Source organism: Coturnix japonica, chromosome 1 (assembly GCF_001577835.2).
Source record: "Coturnix japonica isolate 7356 chromosome 1, Coturnix japonica 2.1, whole genome shotgun sequence".
In the NCBI taxonomy this organism is placed as follows: domain Eukaryota; kingdom Metazoa; phylum Chordata; class Aves; order Galliformes; family Phasianidae; genus Coturnix; species Coturnix japonica.
Window position 1 is genome coordinate 64,854,856 of NC_029516.1, and position 19,549 is coordinate 64,874,404.

Consider the following 19,549-nt stretch of genomic DNA (forward strand, 5'->3'; position numbering starts at 1 on the left):
CTTGCTTTTTTTCTTTCTTAGAAGCCCATAGGCTTGGAATTTTTCCAAGGGTAATTATGACTTACTACTTCTCACAATGGGACTTGCTGCACTGCCCTTGCCAAACACTTTTTGTTATCAAATTGCATAACAATTAAATTCCCTTTATGTGACACCGGAGTCAAACATTTGTAATATTTAAGCCAAGAAAAATACTAGTAAAGATAAAGAAGCAGTTATGGTGGTGTGTGAAAAAAAAATATGCATGCTGCACTGAGCCAGATTGGGAAATATTTTCATATTTTAAACCTGTCTGTGTATTACTAAGGTTGTCTGTCTCTTCTCATTATTATTACCTGCTTTTAACTGCTTAGAAAGTTGCCAAAATGTAACCAACGTCTGAAATTGTACATGCCAGGTGTTTGATGCAGGTTCAGGCTTTGGCAAATTTCTTCCAAAGCAATTCAATTATTTCCAGGAACAAAGATAGGCAGAAACAAGTTGTTTCGTGTGCATGAGAAGTTTTTTTTGTTTTGTTTTAATTTAATTTAACTGTTCGGAGCAGAAACCTGAAACTGTTAGGAGACTACTTTTGCACTTTTCGTCATCCTTACCAAAAGCCTCTGAAATTTTTGAAGTTAAGATTTTCTTGCATAATAGCGGATAGCTTTTTTCATATGCCTTAGAAAATGAGGACTTTGATGGTTAATCAGCCCCTATCTACCAAAATAGGACCAGGTCTACCCGACTATTTCTGAAAGGTATTGAACTTTTGCTTCAAATGCTTCAGTGATAAGGGATTTCTCAGCATAACAGTTGTAGAATGGCTTGGATTGGAAGGGACCTCAAAGATCATTAAGTTCCAGTGGCAGTTTTCTCTGTGTTCGACTGTCCTCAGTGCAATTTAAATTCTCTTGTCTGTAGAAAGGCCTTTCTATTTTAGCAGCAAACAATTCTCATTTAGAAGATTTAATATTCTTGCAGCCCGCAAAGCAGTCTAAAATGCAGACGTACCAAGACTGTCTTAGCCTGTTCCCACAATATGAAACAGCCAGACCTTCCCTGAAATGTTAGCTCCTAGCTGTCCTGGGCCCAGAATTGACAACCTTGACAGCTCCTGAGCATCTTTCTTTTGAGCTTTTACCAGCCAGACTTAATGAAAGGTAATTCTCATATGAGTAAGGGAAAAGCCAACTCACTAAGAAGGAAACGCACACTTAGGGCTGAAGCTGAATGTAAGGAGGCCCACATTTGAAGTTGTGATCAGGAGAGGAGAATTAATCTAGGAGATGCTTGAAGGATGGAACATAAAATTGAGTAAACAATTCAGATAAAAGGGGGAAAGAAACGATGGAAATCAGTTCAGAGTCAGCACCCTGCTGGTAAAGATTGATTAATGCCAAATTTGAGTGCAGACCATCAGAGCAAGAAATAGTTTAGGGTGGCTGCACAGAGATAAAAATGAGACTAGGACTGTGAGGTTGAAATTGAAAGTATCAGGTGTCAGCCAGGAGAACATGGAGCAAGAATAGGAAAATTGGCACCGTAGAAAATCCTTATAGCAGAGGTTTGAGTAAGAAAAAGAAAGATGATAGGAGGAACGAGCCTGGTTGAGAAAGATAGATGAAGGAGTCAAGGATCACAGAGTCACAGAGTGCTTAAGGTTGGAACAGACTTCTAGAGGTCATCTGATACAAATGCCGGTTCCAGGGAACAGGACAATATGTAAAGGCTTAGTGCTGAGAACTAAATGGAGATGGGTCTGCATCTTCTACATCTTAAAACTGAAATTCCCAGCTCCAGAAGGGAGGAACATGCAGAGTGTACGTCAACTGCACCAACTTCCCACTTAAGCTTGAAGTGGTCTGCAGATTTATTCTGTGATTAAGAAACATTCGTGGAAACCAACCATACATTGGTTTTGTTATCTTTAAATTCTGGTCTGTCTAAGACAAAAATCATTTTCCCCTGCACAGTTGTGCAATTGACCTAAATGTAGAGATGTAATGTGGAGATATGCATTATGTGCATGATTTAATGATGGATCATCTTGGCCTTAAGGTGCAGTGCAAACTGCTGATAAAGACATAAGTGAATGCCTTTGTAGTGGAGTATGTTGTAGGAGGTACAAAAGACAGTTACAGCTCTGAAAATCTACAGCGATGCATTTCACACTTTGTTTGTCATTCAGCAACTTGAGATAGTTTCCCTATATGAAGTAAATTGCAAAGCATGATTTACATGCTAAAAAATGTTCTTTTCAATGTATGAGCAGTTGTATACCACTCAACTTCTTCTGGTACAATATAATAAATTGCCTCTGTACCATGTGAATACCAGACTCAGAACTCAGAAGAAAGACAAAATATTTGCTTATGTAGGAAATGTGGTATTCATTCTCTAGAATAAAATCTCTTTGGTTCTGATAGTTTTATTTTTGTTTATCTGTAACTGATATTTGGTACATAAAATTCAGACTATTTGTAATTCCTTGAAGCTAGTACTTTAAATAAGTAAAGAAACACAATAGAAGAAAGTAGGAAAGGTGCTAAAAATATCAGTGAGCTACATAATCAGAAACAAATTCAGGAATAAGCAGTTAGTAGCACAGTACACTTGTTTCTCTAGCCCATGCTCCTCATTGCACAGATCTACAAGGATGCATTTATAGCTTCCTCACTGCCTAGTGGTGTGCATTTCTCTGGCAGCATACCTTTACCTTCTCCAGCCCATCCCTTCTCCTACAGGTTGCCCAGTAATGCTGGGCACAGTATCATATGGTGGTCAGGCGTAGTGACTGCACAGCCACTTCATCCATCTTGAGATGTCAGAGAGATGGGAGAGCACCCAGGGTCTCGGGCTGCTTACTCACTAGCAGTAGGCTACTGAATACACTGCTATATGATGTCCTTCTGCCCATGAAAGGTAGCATGTAAATAAGGTCTAGAGAATACACCGTGACTTAAATGCTCATTGCTTATTACCTTTGTGGTGCATGACCCCAGAATGAACTCTGGCTCTTGAAAGCAATAATACTTGCTATCTCTTCTTTGTGGTTATTTGAAGGAACAATTAGCACACATTAACTAAACCTAGAGTGAAGTGTGCAGTGTCTAAGTGTGTACCACCAAAGAATAAGATAAAAGATGATGAATTTTGAATTATTCTTAACTCCTAGCCCCAGGCACATCTGTCTCTGAATCAGCACAGTGTCCTTTTTCAAATCTTATGGAGTTGGGAGTTTGGGTTTTATTTTGCTTTTTTGTTTGTTTGTTTTTTGTTTTGTTTTGTTTTTTTGTTTTTTTTTCTTTTTTTTTTTTCTTTTTGTTTTTGTTACTGTTCTTTAGAAAAATATGGCTATCACAAAACATTTTACTTTTATGCAAGAGTAAGTTGTGGCACTTTCATAAACATATACAGGCTTCCAAAAAGTTCTGCACGGAGAACGCAATTTCAGCAAAGAAATTAAACTGTGTTGGCTTCCGTCGTGATTTCAACAAAACCAAGTAGCCTCCTCAATGATTTGCTAAAGCTCTTTTGTGGAGTTAGCAATGACATTTCAGAAAGGAATGCAGAACTTACTATACCTGATCATATTCCTAGAGAATCCACACTTAATTAGATGGCCATCCTGTGAAGACTTGTGTTTGCACTTCACACATATGAATAAAATTAAAAATGCACTTAAGTCTTCAAAGAATTGCTTTGTACTCTGGTTTGCAAGTGATGTTAAAAGAAAACATACAACTCATTAACTGAAGAACTGAGGGTGCTTTTAACTACTCTTTTTGAAAACACATTGTTTTGCATATAATGAGCCACAGTTCTTTTGATACCAGATATTCTTGATAAAACCTTAATTTTATATGTCATAACAAAATAAATGAAATGGGCAGTCAGATTTCTTAATACACTGCGATGGAATAAGAAGTGTCCTTTCTGGCTGGAGCATTCCTCTGTGAAGAAATGAATAAACATGTTAGGTTCCAAAATCTCAGCCTGTGGACTGAATATTGTACTAAGTTTGGATATTTTTGTACATACTTTCATTGATTCATAGCTATTGTGAGGCGGATTTGGAGCAAATCTCATAACCCGATCTTCCTGAAATTTTGCAAAGTCAACATCCAGCTTAAATTGTCTGTCTACCTCTACTTCTATTATCTATCAGAGAGGATATTTGGATACCAATTTAGTTTGATGAAGTGGACGTAATTTTCATCTGAAATTCATATAATCTTTCCTTTTATGCAGTATTCTAAACATTTCTCAAATCCAACTTTACTTCTTTCAGTAGCAGAAAAGGATGAGATTTTTCCTTTTATGAAGATCTGGATTTCCAGTGCTGACACTAGGACTGAGTTCAATGTTTGCTGGCCTTTATCTTTTTATTAAGACGGATTTGTTGCTGTAATACAGTGCTCAGCGATAGCATTAGCAGACCAATATTTCCTCACTCAGGAGAATCATTCCTGTGATTTGAGCAAGCCTAAGAGTGTACTGAACACGTAGGGTATATGTGGAAACATCAGGCTGTTGGAGTTTTTCAGTTCTTGTTTAGAAGTATGTTAAAATGACTTACTTAGGTTGATTATCTTGAACAGATAAATACTCTGCCATCTCAGGAGTAGGAAGAAAGTATGTTTTTAAAGCAAATACACTTGAACATGCAGTGAGGGATCAACTTTTATGTTCTCCTGAATGCTGTCAGATGATGAATGTACACAGTACAGTATCTATAATGCCTCTTCTAATAAATTCCAGCTACTTCTACAGTTCTACTTCTAAACCTACACTGTTGTTTTCAGAATACTTTGGTCAGTCTTAAAATCCAGTCCCAAAAGGGCATCCAAACTAGGACACAGCCAACTCACCAGTCACCTAGGATCATCTCCTTTAATACACATCCAATCAACAAGATAGTAAAACTTAAAGGTAAAAAATACAAAACTGATGTTTTCCTTAAAAAGTATGGTCTGATGTGCCAGACCCAGTCCATCTGTGTGTGCAAAGAAAGAGCAACACTTCTGAAAATGGCAACCCTCCTTCGAAAGCACTAACTACAGTCAAGTTCATCCTTATTTAATAAACGTCCATTTGCTAAATAACTGATCTGCCAGGCTGAAGAATGGATACAGTATGCAAGTCAACATATCTTTTCCCATCCCCACTGCCCTTGCTTTCCTATCACGCTTGCTGAATGTACGCTAATCTTCCTCTTGTCTTGTGTTCTCACTTTTCTTGCAGTCGCTGTGAGCGCTTGCCTTGTAATGAAAATAAGGAGTGCCAGAGCCTGCCTCTGAGAATAACCTACTATCACCTCTCTTTTCCTACCAACATTCAAGTACCCACCGACATTTTCCGCATGGGCCCTTCCAATGCTGTCCCTGGGGATAAAATACTGCTGTCCATCATCAGCGGGAACCAGGAGGGTTTTTTCACCACAAAAAAAGTGAACAACCACAGTGGCATTGTGGTAATGCAGCGGCAAATCACAGAGCCCAGAGACCTTCTTCTGACAATTCAAATGCAACTTACCCGCCATGGAACTGTCAACACATTTATTGCCAAACTTTTTGTCTTTGTCTCTGCACAGCTTTGATCTCTAACTTACAGGCATAAGTGACTACATTTCTTCTCTTAAGAGTAGCTTGTTTTTTTCCCTCCAATTTTAATAAAGTTTTAGTTCATCTGTTGCATGCTGCACTTGCATTTTATTTACCATGATCATTATAGTTCTTCACTTTCCCCCATCAGTGAACATGGCAATTTTGAGAGATTATTCTGTGTAATGAGCATCATTATAAAAAGCAGCAATAAGTGTACATGAAGTAATAATCTGAACATACTGAAGACTGAAACTATTAAGTTGCTTCACTCAATACTGGAATTGGTGTCATCTGAAAGGACATAACTCCATATGCTTAGGTCTAAATTTTACAAAAAACAAACAAACAAACAAACAAAAACAGATACGTAACCTGCTGAAACATCTTTAGGAGTTTCATCTTGTGGGATATATATATATATTTAAATCAAATAACTCACAGCCTTGGCGTCTCAGAGATGCCCCAGCACAGAAGTTGCTGTGAAAGCAAGGAGCCAGATTCTCAAGCTGCACCAGTTCTCATTTCTCTGTTTTGGCTAGTGCATCTGTGCTGATACACACCAGGTGCAAATCTCACTTCTGTTTTATCAGGAGGGTAGAAAAAAGAATCTCCACAAAAGAAGATTTATTTTAGATGTTTTTCATCCTCTGTTCTGTAGAATTTCCATCGAGGTTGTACAACTAATGATAACAAAATAGCAATGTACTCCTAGCTATGCCCTAAGAAGTTATCGACAGGAATATTTGAATAAGATATTAGTCTCATAACATTTTATTTTCTCTGACATTCAAATCAAAGCCGGTAAATTTGAAACTTTAAAGACTTTACCTGCCAAAGCAGCAGCCCTCAAAAGCCAGCTAGAATTCTAGTAACCAGATTTTTCTTGCCTTACTTCTATGATATCAAAGGCTGTATAGACAATACAAGAAATTTCAATTTCTTTGAAATTCTTCTGTATTTTGAGCCGGAAGAGGACTTATTTTACTCTTCAGTCCTTGTATTGATACATATTAAAAGCTCTGTCCCATATGGTCTCCAAATCAGTGTTCATTGACACCATCCTGGGCTCAGTTTCTTTACACAAGCAGAACAGTCAGTTGACAGATGGAATAATCAGTGTGAAAATACATATCGAAAACATCTACCTATGTAAATACAAAGATCCATCAAGGTACAAAGTTAGAAACTGGAAACCTCCTAAATCAAGTTCACAAATCTTTATCACCTGATCACAAGGAATTTGAGATCTTGGGCAGCCTGATCTAGTGCCTGATTTAGTGGCAGGCAACCCTACCCAGGCCAGAATTGGAACTAGATGATCTTTGAGGTCCCTCTCAACCCAAACCATGCAATGATCATAGGATTAGCTGCAAGCTATTGGCTCTTGGGCTCATTGTAAGCCAAGGACTAGACTGGGACATGATTACAGCACTCTGCCAAACAATTACATATTCCCTACATTAAAGCTTATCCCAGCTGGCTGACAGGAGGTCAAATTGAATGAGGAATCTGAATATTTAATGAGTTTTTTGATGCATACATATTAAGCTTTCGGAAGTTGCCAGTGGGGATACATTAAATACTGAAAGCACAAGACCATTCTACTTGAGCTAATGGGGTTTCTTGCTGCCCCAGAAGATGCTTCCATAGAAATGCCCCCTGGTTACCAGTTCATTATGAGGCCATAATTAATTAGGATAAAGATTCAAAAATAACATTTGTTTTTGCAAGCATTAGTCTATATTTATTTGGAAGAAGAAGAAGAGAGTGTAAGAATCTGGTCCTCAGTATTGTAAAATTCTAGTATAGTCTATCATTTCATTGCATTTAGCGATTAACTAAAGAAGATAGAGATTGCTATCAGATATACTAATGCTGCAGCACAGCTGGAACTTCCAGAAAGATGTAACTGTTTAGAACAACTAATGTGTATGGGTCTTTCCAAATGAAAATGAAATCAGGGCTCCTGTTCCAAAGAACTTACTCACTGAATCCAGAAGAGAATATGAAAATGAAAGACACCAGACCTCAAGAAGAAAGAAAAAAAAAAAACAAAAAAAAACTATATTTGTGAAAGATAGAGATCTTTTCAAGGAAAGATTTGAATAAAGAAAGTTCCCAGCATATAGAAACTTTTTTTTTTCAATCACAGTACCCACTGTTGGAGGTTGTGGGCAAAAAAGAAAGTCTTCAGCTAGCTAAAATATCAAATTTTGTGTAAGGCCGAAATAATAAGTGTTTTGAAAGCAGAGCACATCATTAGTAGTAAATACTCAGAATCTGGAATGAACAAAGAAACTGTTCAGTAAGATTCCTAAATATGTGCAGTCAAAGCATTGGAAGAGCAAGGTGTTACCAAGTGCATTCTGGATAAACTGAAGCAAAAGAAAATATACCAGAGAAGGAAAATTTAGGCAGTAGAAAATGAAAGCACAAACTTAAGTTCATCATTGTGGATGGAGCACACACACACAAAAGTTGAGCAGTTTCTTAAAGGAAATTTTATTTTTTCTGAAAAGAGAGAAAAGATGTAAATAAATACAGCTGACACAAAACCTTGCTATGTTTGTCATTACAAGCTGGATGGATCTGTGCAGTACCTTTAGTTAGTAGCTAACAAGATCACTTGTGGTCATTGTGATCTTCCATTTCCTAGGTACATAGGGTACCTAGTTCATTGCAGAATGCTTTACTCCAGTGAATCAGAAGGTAGAATTATCTACACATATATTACTTAGGGCTTAATTGTAAACAAAGTAATGACTTTTTTGGATAAGAATTTCAGAAACATTTGCATGTGTCAAATGTTCATGCTGAGGTTGCGAGTAACACATCCTTTCCTTCCCAGAAAGGAGCAAAGGTAGTGTGATACTGAAAACTACATACACTCCCTCCAGAATGGTTTTGCATACAAATCCCCATATCTAACAATAGCTTTGAAAATTTAAGATTCTGTATGTATTGTACCAGTACTTCTTTAGTTGTAAAAGCCTAAAATGAATTACACAAGACGCTCGTTAATGGTGTCCCTCAAACCTTTAGAAGATTCCCACTGTTATTCTTTATGTGTTATGTAAGAGTACTTTCAATTAAATGTTTCAGGATTCTTAAGCATGCTATTGGAAGTAAAACTAGCCTGACTTGGCTGTTATGACCCCAGAACAGTAAAGATTCTCTATTTGTTTATATGTCTGTATTATGTGTCAACATCCACTAAACTCCCATGTACACAGTAGGACAAAAAAAAGGGAGAGAGGGAAATACGCATGACTGATGCACATTTTACCACAGTTCTATTTCTTACTTATTTTGAAATAGACCACTAGAAGAAGTCTGTACAATTTAGATCTTATTTATTGCAGAGATGCAAGGGTCATCTACCTGCTGGAAATCCTCTCTTAATTTGGCAGCTAGGTTTTAAAATAAGAAAGTGCAATCTCTTGTTGTAGGTCAGATTACTATATCTGTATACACAGAATTAATGCCATCATGAGGCATTTCAGCAGAAAGCCTTGTTCTCTTCACTGATATTTAGAAATCATGAAATTTTGTACCTGAATAAAGATAGGAAATAATGGATCTCTCCTGATCTGTATCTCCATTCTCTAGGTTCACTCTCAAAATATGGAATGAGAACAACAAACCAGTAGATGTAAATTAATTGAGCTTCATCACCATCTCTTGGAACATGCCAGTTCACATCTGTTGAAACATGATTTCCTTTTATTATTAATAAAACCATAACGCCCCTTGAAATGCTTTAAAAAGATGGTTTCTGGGTGTGAGCTTGGGTAACACATTTTGAACAGAGCAAGAACCATTTGTTTCTAGAGGTATCTGACAAACTAAAGCTTCCATTTTTGTTTCCCATTTACTCCGTGAATTTTTCTTTCTTTAATCTTTTAATTCCCTCACTCTGACACTGCAGTCTTTTCTTTCTTTTACTTAGAAATATGAAGAAATGGGCAGGTCAAAGTTGAGATCATTTGTGGGGCTTAGCCACATTGTAAGTCCCAGCACAGCCCTTTCATCTCTCATGAACACAGACTGGCTATTGTGTGAAGTTCTTGAACTGTAAGTGACTTTAAATTCACTCTGGTGGACAAGGGTGAGAAGAAGTCATTTAACTTTTAATAGACTTTCAAGGCCGAGTGAGCAGCTGGTTGAGATAGAATATGGAATGACCCTTACCATTTCCCCAAACTTAGACTTCAATCTTGGAGGTTTTGAATAACACGGTTAACTTTTACCTCCCCCAGTTTCCATCCCTCTGTGTTTTCTCAGTTTAGATGGAAAGGGTTGTGTGTGAAAAAGACTGAAGAGAAGCTTTTCTGATTCTTGAAGCACAAAAAATTGCAAAAACAAAAGTGGTCTTTTCTGAGATATCCTGCCAGATTTCCAGAATGGGAACAATTGTTTCTGCTTTATATGACTGATATCAAATTGAATACAAAGAGACTTGCGTAAATAACTGTAGGTCTACTGAAATGGGTGAGGCCATGCCAAAGCAATGCATCTGAGGACCTGGTTCTGTTGTACGGCAACTTTCCTTCGTATCTTATACTACAGTTATCCCAAATTTTACACACCTAACTTGATGAAATGGGTTTGAGGTGATTTTGACTGCAACTCTTAGCCAAGCCAGGGTTGGTTTTTTGTTTAGTTTTGCTTTGTTTTTGGTTTGGTTTGGTTTGCTTTGTTTTTTTTCCTGTGGACTGGCAATTCTGCTAATTTGCTTTTGTCAGCATTTTTGAGGAGAGGAATGAGTACTTACATCAATTTCTAGCTCCCTGGACTGCAAAACACAAAGAAATTAATTTTCAGAATATATATGCATCTCTCTTGTTTCTCTTAGTGTCAGACTTGAAAAGACAGATACTATACGTTGCATTAAGTCTTGTCGACCAAATGATGTCAACTGTGTGTTGGATCCAGTCCACACAATTTCCCACACTGTCATTTCACTACCCACATTCAGAGAATTTACAAGACCTGAAGGTAAGTGGTTTGTTCCTTGCTTCATTTAATAGACTACAACATATAAAACCTCCACCGGAAATCCTTGCCTAAAGCCAGACTAACTACTAGTGCAGTAAAATGTTTGCACAGTTCAAAATTATAGTGTACTATTCATTTAATTAAAACCTTCAATATCCAGGAGTTTCAATTTTATGTGGCAAAAAAAGTAAATCTGAGCTCTAAGTCATACAACTTATCAGTCTAAGGAAATACTGAGTCTGAATTCCCATTTACCACATTTACTCACATAATAGCAGTGTGCCCCATTGCTTTTTCTTCCCTCTTGCAGATTTTGCTGTAGGAAGTAGATACTCCTTATACTTTTTTCGTCTGTTTACAGTCTGTTGCGTCCTGAAGTATCAGAAGGATTATGCTCACTTTGTTTTTTTTTCACATGTAAAGAATCAGCCTTTTGCTACTTGCCATTTGTATTCACTTTCAGATAGCTTTACTGGGATTTACCTCTGCATCAAGAGGTGGAATGACTGCCTTCATCTCAGCTTCATTGTAGGATGAACCACTCAGCAACTCACTGTTTGATGAAGATACAGGGAGAGAAGAAGGGAAGGGAGAATAGGAAGAGTATTCTTAAATTCCTATTTCTGATCCACCCAGAGTCTCAGCCTTGATTCTTCAGGAAACTGTCCAAAATGAAAGCCAAGGCTGATTCTTCATGTCTCTATCAGTCACTCTCAGTCCCTTTAAGGTAGGGACTGAGAGCGAGGCAAGAGACATCCCAATCCCTGTACAATTTAGACACACATAACTTTGATGCAGAGGTGTGCTCTAAAGAGTACTGGGCATGCTACCTGCCTTAGCTGGCCCTACTTCGCAGAGAATGGGGGAATGCCCCATAGCCACATTTACTACTATACACACTTGGTCTGTTTCACCAGGTGTACTGGCAGCAGACCTAAGGATTTAGCCCAGGACTCTTCCCAAGCAGTTTGCTCAGTAGTCCATTGTGATTTAATAACAAGAGATGAGACTTAGCAATCTGAGAGTAATTTCAGAGCCCAGAAGGCATTCCTGAACTGTAATTCACTGCATGGCCTTAGGTGAATTCTTACAGATCTGTGCTTTGGTTTTATCATCTGTAGAGCAAGGATAATAATGTGAACAATAAAATTTATCTCCCTCAAGTAAGGCTTGAAATATAGTTTGTTTATTTGAATTTATTTATAAATTCCTACTCCAATTCTTAAAAAGACTCTTCAATTTGTAATATTGATACTTTGTGTAACTGCCTAGGGTAATGAGAGTTCAAAGGTCTACCTGTTTGGTCCCTCTTCTCTCCCCAGCTTGTGGATCCGTAGCATTGTCCTTTTTATGTACATGCTAGAGGTCTGATGGATTTCTAAGAGTGGTCTTTCTGGACTCTAACATAACAGTGTTTTGGCTTCAGGGCTTCTTGGGTGGTACAGGAGGAGAAAATAAATCCATCTGAATGTTCTCTTCCCCACAGAAATTCCTTCTTTCTGTTTTAAAAGACAAATGAGAGAGGGACATTAGTCTTCCACTGGCTTTGAGAATAAGTCATTCTGGATCAGATGCTGTTGGGTTTCTCAGTGATATTTTCATTACTTCTCAGTATATTCTGTGATGCCTTTTATTTGCAGAGATTATTTTCCTTCGTGCCATTACACCTACGTATCCAGCCAACCAGGCAGACATCATATTTGACATAACAGAAGGAAATTTAAGGGAATCCTTTGATATCATCAAGCGTTACATGGATGGTATGACAGTGGGTGAGTAGATATTTCTACGTAAAATACTGTTTCATTTTTCAATAATATTGTAGAAAAATGTCAGAGATTTGAGTGATTCTTTCACACCTTGATTCTCAAGGCTCCACTGATTTTATGTTCTCTTTCTCCAGCCCAGTAAAACTGATTTTTACTCATATCACCATTTATTTTTTTTTAATTATTCTTAATATCAGTGGCCTAAACCTTAATTTCCGAAGCATTTTAGATTTATTTATTTTACCAGAATTAACTCTAACTGCAAATGCAAATGACTTAGCTTTAAAATTGTAGGATTTGGCTATTATCATTAACCCAAATATAAAATATATAGTCTGTCAGCAGAGAGACTACAAATTCAATTAATTCTTCATTCTTGTTTAAACAGCATGGCATCAATTTTTTTGGATACCAATCAAAATGTTATTGCCAGAATGAATTTTCTTAATGTGTTCCCTGTTTTAATATTAAATAACAGGCTAGTTCAAGTGTAAATTAATGTCGCTTTCTGTTGAGGGTAAAAGGAATCTGTCAAATGCTGTGGTTTACAATAAATTTTAAAACCAGAATGGATCATAGACATTTTATTTGCAGCCTCATTTTGGCAGAGGGAAGATTTGCTGGTGTGTATGGTCATGTGCTAGACCTGCAACCCATCATAGGAGAGAGAGGCTGCAGGACAACATGGGATTGCACGTTATGAAAGGTTTCTTCCAGAGCAGGGCTCTTTAGGGGGATATAATGTATATTGTATATTGTATATAATCTATTGAGTATATCTGGTACATATACATACAGACATACAGAAATATATTTAAAATGTTTATTGTGATTTGGCTCTCACATGTATGTTGGACCCAACATACCCAGTTGTAGCTGACAAATGATGTGGAAGTCACAGAGCAGTAGCAGTTCCAGTTGTTGTGTTTCTCAGCCCCATGTGAATTGCTACTGCAGCAGCAGGGGAATAATTCTGTGACTCAAGTTCAGAGAATGAATATACAAGGGCTGCTCTGAAGGTAATGCCTCCAGTTTTATTATGTTGGCCCATGATGGAAGAGGCAGTAGGGCATGATCATTTCTGATATTCCATTACATTTTGTTGCCATACAACAGATGGCAGCAGAGGGGCAGTCTGGCAAAATGGCATCTGACATGGAAGGTGTCATTGAATTCCACCATGTGGAGAAAATGGGACCCGTTGGCATCCATTAACATTTGCTGGACGTTTATGAAGACCAAACAGAGAATGTGAGCAAAGTGAGGTGGTGGATGGTACATTTTAGCAGTAGTGACTGGGACACTGGGTCACCTCTACTGGTGCAGATTTTTACAAGCACAGCACTCAGGCTCTTGTTCATTGCTGGCAAAAATGCATAATTAATGGTAATTACTGTGCTGAAAAATGGTGTTTTGTAGTTGAGAATTTGTTCTATCAAATGCTGCTACTGTTCTCTTTGCATTTGTTGTAGTTTCTGTGGAAATAAATAGGAGCCATCACTTGTGGAGCAACCTAGGTAGCAGTTGTGCTCTATTAAAAATATTTTATTACACCTTATTAATACTTATTTACGAAAATAAAGGATGACAGTTTCCAGTGAACACCTGTGCTTCATCATGTGAATGTGCAGGTTTTGCTCAGCTTTATACACACACTTCTGGGCTTGCTAGTAGGATTTGTCTGGATGGAGAGAAAAATCATTGTTCTTCCATGAATTTTGTGATAAGCCATATTCAGCACGATCTGAAGGTGGCACTGTTGCATTTCAGAAGCGTGATAGTACAGTGTCAGCTGTGCGAAGGTATTATGAACTGTAGATAAAATAAGTCATTAGGTTTATATTTCTTTCTTTATCAATCAGAGGTATACATGTGAATGCTGAGAAAGAGGGAGAGTCTGTTAAAGCAGGATGATAAGATTACAGATTTCAAGAGTTGGGTTGATTCTTTAAAACAGTATAAATGTTATCAGATTCCACAGTAGTTACAGTAGTTAGCTTTTTGTGCTATGTGCTTCTTTCTGTCTGAAATAAGAAAGAAGGATGTGTTGACTAGCTAAGGCATTCCCCTGAGGGAAATGTTTCCATTTTGAATAATAGTACTGCATGTCAATGGTATTTTACTTGGTAAAGTGGATATATGCTTCACAATGTTAGGGGATAAGGAATATTTTTACGTACCATGTTGAAATGCCCAAATACATTCTCAGCTCTACTGAAGAATTGGGCAACAATTTCATCACCTCTGTTTGCCCATCTGCAACATGGAGATGATAAAACATGCCTACTACTGTCTTAATTAATTCTTGTATATAAGAATCTTAATTAATTCCTCTGTGTAGAAGTACTTTGAGATTAATGGATAGAAGCTGCAAAGTAAACTGCCTGCAGCAAAATTGGAAAAGGAAAAATAAGTCCTGCCCCTGGAGGGCTAGGGGCTCAGGACAGCATGTTGTCTGTGTGCAATTAGGATTGCAAATAATTCTGCCATCAGCAGTTTTACTGTTTCCATCATAATATCACTTTTCTTGCTAATAATAATCAGAATATAATGTGTTCCTGTTGAGGTTTCCTAGACAAATAAGACGGCACTATAGTCTACAGGGATTAACAATGCTAAGTCCCTTTTATAAAGAAAGGGGAAGATTTTGAATAATGATTAAATAAGAGGAAAGGTGTAGGTGGTATAAAAAAGACTTTTTGGTTATCCCATTAAATTAAAAGAACATAAAAACTGTGGGAATCTAACATACAGACTCTAGGAAAGCAAATGCCAAACTAGCTGAGTATCCTGCATCTGATGTTATAACAGATGGATATTGAGGAATCTTTCTCTAAAGATAAGGACCCAGATGTTCTAATCATCAGTTTATATGCTTCTGATTTCTGGGAGAGCACATCTGAACTTCTTAATGACCACTGATGGAAATATTCCACTTGGATTTGTTCAGTCTCTTTTAAAACTATTCTTTGCTTCTTAAAATACAGAGGAAAGAATACGCGTACCCTCATAATATGTCATAGATGCATGGGTGAAAATACTTCTGTTCATGTTTCATTCTGTTGCAATATTTCAGGAGAAATTATCAGAGTATCAAAGCTATTTTATCTACTAATAGAAAGTAGATCACCATCAGCTCCCCATTTTCTACAAAAGTAAACATAGAAAACCTCTACAGGAGTATCTGAGCTGTGTTTGTGTGAATGGAAAGGAGCAATATGGTTTTAAAAGTGTAACATTTAAAATAATGAAACCATGCAGATTTCTTTTGGAAAATGCTTAGAGAGAGGGAGGATCTGTGAAAGATGCATTTTCAGAAGGAAAGCAAGGACTTCAGCATTGACAGAGAATCATGGCCTGAAGAGAGTCAGATCATCAGTTTTAGTCATTATCCCATTAAGTTGATGCTGGGACATCAAAGAGAAGATGTTAAAGAAGCTGAGAAATATGTAGGATTAGATGCAGAATGAGTGATCAGTCTGGTTTGTGATTTGCTGATGGAGAAATGGAAGCTGAGGTCATAGGAGGAGATGAGACAGTAGGAGCAGGTTATGAGGAAGGAGAAAGAGTACTAGAAACAAAGGAAGGATTTAGGTTAGAAGAAGAAAGAACAAGCATTCCCAAAGGAGCTTCAGGAGGAGCCACCACCAGATGAAGGAGGCAAGGACACTATTTCAAAGTGAAAGAAAGAAAATATATCAAACAGGAGTCAATGACCAGCAGTAGAAGATAGGGAGGAGCCGAAAGAAGTAAGCACTGACTACAACAACTAGCAGTTCTGCCCTACAGAAAAGTATCTTCCAATGGAACAGAGGGAATGAATGCCAGCCTGCTGGGGTGGCAGTATGTAGACTTCATGCAACCTAAAAAGAAACAAACAAACAAAAAAAGAACTGTGCAAACAGTGACCTCCAATATTTCTACCCAATTGTATTAGAATGCCAAACTCCTTTCTCCTTTCTTTCCTTGTACCGAAAGTGCTAAACTCTCTGTTGCCTGGTGTAGTTACAGGCCAACGGCCACTGGATCCAAAAGATTCAACTTGAAGTTAACAACTGCACTTCGCTTATTAACATGGGTGGGAGAAACAAAGAAGCACAGACCTATCTAGTTCTGCTGTGTATTTTTTTTAAAGCTTTTATAGACTTCTCACTGCATTCCTCCTTTAACCAGCTGTCAGTGAAAAATGAAGAATGCATTTTCAACCTGTACAAAAATGTCCTATTAAGGCCTAAGGTATTATCAGATACTATAAAACATTTTTGCCCTCAGCTATGCATTCATTTCCTTAGGTGACTGTAATACCACCTTGTAGTCTGGAAAACATCAGGAAAGATTTAAAATTTCTTAATACAACTAAAATTACTATTGGTAGGATGAAATCTTCCCCACCACATTTGATGGCAACACAAGTCTATATTTTTTTGCTTGTTAAGCAGAATGATACTATTCTTAGCAAAATCCAGAGCCAATACAATTAGGAGAGCTTCCCAGGGGTGTTGTGCTGGTGCTTGAATGTGCTGATATCATCAGTTGCTTATAATTTTACAGATATGCACTACTACCCTCCATTGCGATTGGTGTATACATGCATTCATAGTTTTCAAATCATGCTGTTACTAAAGGCATCATTTATACACTGCACTACTGAATGTGTTTTTCAGCTTGCAATGAGATCAAGGATTTGTTTTATTGTTCACTTAAAGCAATTATTTGAGGAAGTTTAATTTATCATAGTTACTGTCATTTAACTTCTGCTTTTTGCCACCAAATAGCAAGTGACATTGATTTCAATTACATTTGCAAGGGTTCCGCTGCCAACTCTGTCCCCTTTCCAATCTCTTTCCTATGTTACTGTCGAACCATTACAGAGAGTGTCTTAACTATTGGTGTTACAACACTGGATTTATTGGTAGTCTAATTTTTACTATAATACCATGATCCTTTAGTTTATTTCAGAGTCTGGACAGAAACATTTTTAAAAGGAGCCAAAGGTAAACCAAAATAGATGGCTAACATAACTGCGCTTGCAGGATCCCATACTGGTTGGGTGTGGGAGTAGGAAACTGAACATTTATTTTTTGTTTTGGGCAAACCTTTGTGCCCTTAGCACAAAGGCACTTCAGTATTTCACAAGCAATTTGTCCATTCCCAGATACAGCAAAGTGTTTCACAGTCAGCACGTGCATGTTCATGTGGCCTGTTAAATTCAGAGTCACTGGGCTACTAAAGATGCGTTTTGTCAGGGGACCCACTCTGAAGTGCCAGGCAAGTGTCTTCACATTTCTCTCTGCTTCTGTACTGTTTCTCTGATCTCTTTACCTTTCAGCCAGAAGCTGGCTGGCTCTTACTGTTCCTTTGTACACTGTTTAGCATAATGAGATCCTTGGACTGATTTTGGCTTCCTGGCAAGGAATTAATGCTGAAAGTAGCAACTCACCTACAGCTGCTTTGCTGTGCTGAAATGGAGCCCAGGAGAAGGCAGAGCTGGAGTATCCAGGAGAGATCCAGTGTTTGCAGGGGCAAGGATTTCAGCACATACGTTATCTTCCCTTGTGGATACTCTTACTAGAAAGTAAGCAACAATAGCCAACTTTTGTCATGACTATAATGTCATTAGCATGAAATGACAATGCTGTCTGGCAATACAAAAACGATGCTGTCCAGTCATTCACAAATAGCACACAGAGCAGTGACATAATTCAGCAGGTTTTTAGACAGGCTCTTGCAGCCTTACATTAAAAAAGACACAGGCCCTTTCAGTATTTTTGTTCTAGTTGTAGCCAGGCTTGCCCCTTTCACAATAGGCGCCCCTCTGCAGAGAATATCTTGGGAGCTTTTTGCTATGCCAGCTTGCCCTCTCAAAATTAGTAGCTACACATTTGCAACTTGGGTGCCCAGAAGCCATTTGGTAAATGGGATCCTAGATTTATTGCCTGAACCTGCCCTTCTGGGATGCTGCTGACTGCACTGTGCTGTAGTCAGATCTCTCAAAACCCTCCCTCCCCTCCAGATAAAAATGGTAGGCTGCAGAGCTCTTCGGGAAGCAAATATGCACCTCTAGCAGGAGGTGAATTTTCATTTCATGTCTGAGAAATGCTGAAAGTTCTTTTCTTGTGAGAATAAGTCTCTCTTGCTGGAACAGAATGACATTCCTTGTGCCAGATTTTGCTCTAGCACATTGCAAGTATCTGGTTAATCCCACTTTTCCATTATCAATATTCATCTCATCCCTTGGGTAGGAAGATGTAATGTATTACAAAAGCATTAATCCAGACTTCTTTTGAGTGCAGTTTTCATAAACCAGCAGACAAATAAATAATACAGCAACTCTGAGAAAGTATTGTGAGCTGCTGCTTGAAGCATACACCCTGCCAGCTTGGGAGAGAAAAAGTGACTGAGTCAGAGAAGAGCTAATGGGACTGCTGAAGATTGTTGGCTCACATTGCGTAGCATGCATTTTTTTGGTATTAATTTCAAACTCTGGGCAGAAATATTATATGAATGAGTGCATAAAGCCAAATTTGTAATCCAGTACACCAAGAAACGTACTATAGAGTTCCTCTTGTTCTGACCTGGTTTAAAGAGTACTGGAAAACATGCTTTTATGAGGATCTCCAAGTGTGAAATATTTGTTTAGCGCATTAAGCTACTTCAGCTGCTGCTCTGAGTTTGTGTTCATAGCAGGAATCTCATTCTAGCAGTAGTTCCTACACCTTATAAAAGCTGGAGACAGAAGATAAGAAACCTGAAGTATATCATAAGTCTTCCTCTATATGATGCAAAAATGCATGGCGTATATTAAAAAAACACTTTTGTTTTTAACAGGGTCAGATGTCGTGGTGAGCCCTTATTTCAGCCTTATTTTGTGAATTAGTCAGGGATTAATCTACATTAACATTCAGAAATCTTCTTTCATCAAAAGTTCTGCAAATAATGTCAGCAGAGCTATTGCCTCTAAATGATGACTGAACAGCTATCTAAAGGCTTTCATGGCAAATCCTCAGGATTAGGTACTTTTTCTTCCTTGATAGATTGAATCACAGAGCTCTATAGCATGCTGTGTACAATAATGTGGCTCTTTGCCAATAAATGATTAGGGTTACAAAATTAATTACCCAGGTGTCATTGTTATACAACTGTATCAAAACTTGGCTGAAACTGAATAATGGGATGAGGTAAACTAAACTCAGC

At 37.8% G+C, this 19,549-nt stretch overlaps 1 protein-coding gene across 4 annotated transcripts in view; it reads left to right on the plus strand.

The window, feature by feature from the left end:
* FBLN1 (fibulin 1) overlaps positions 1-19,549 on the plus strand; it is an 80,977-nt gene that overhangs the window by 47,128 nt on the left and 14,300 nt on the right. For 3 of the 4 annotated variants that reach the window (XM_015870504.1, XM_032446525.1, XM_032446523.1), the window contains exons 15-16: positions 10,444-10,586; positions 12,227-12,358. In XM_015870504.1, the coding sequence (XP_015725990.1) occupies positions 10,444-10,586; positions 12,227-12,358 (275 nt within the window). Of the gene's footprint in view, positions 1-5,226; positions 5,679-10,443; positions 10,587-12,226; positions 12,359-19,549 lie in introns of those variants that run through there. The other variant, XM_015870512.1, reaches the window with a different exon arrangement.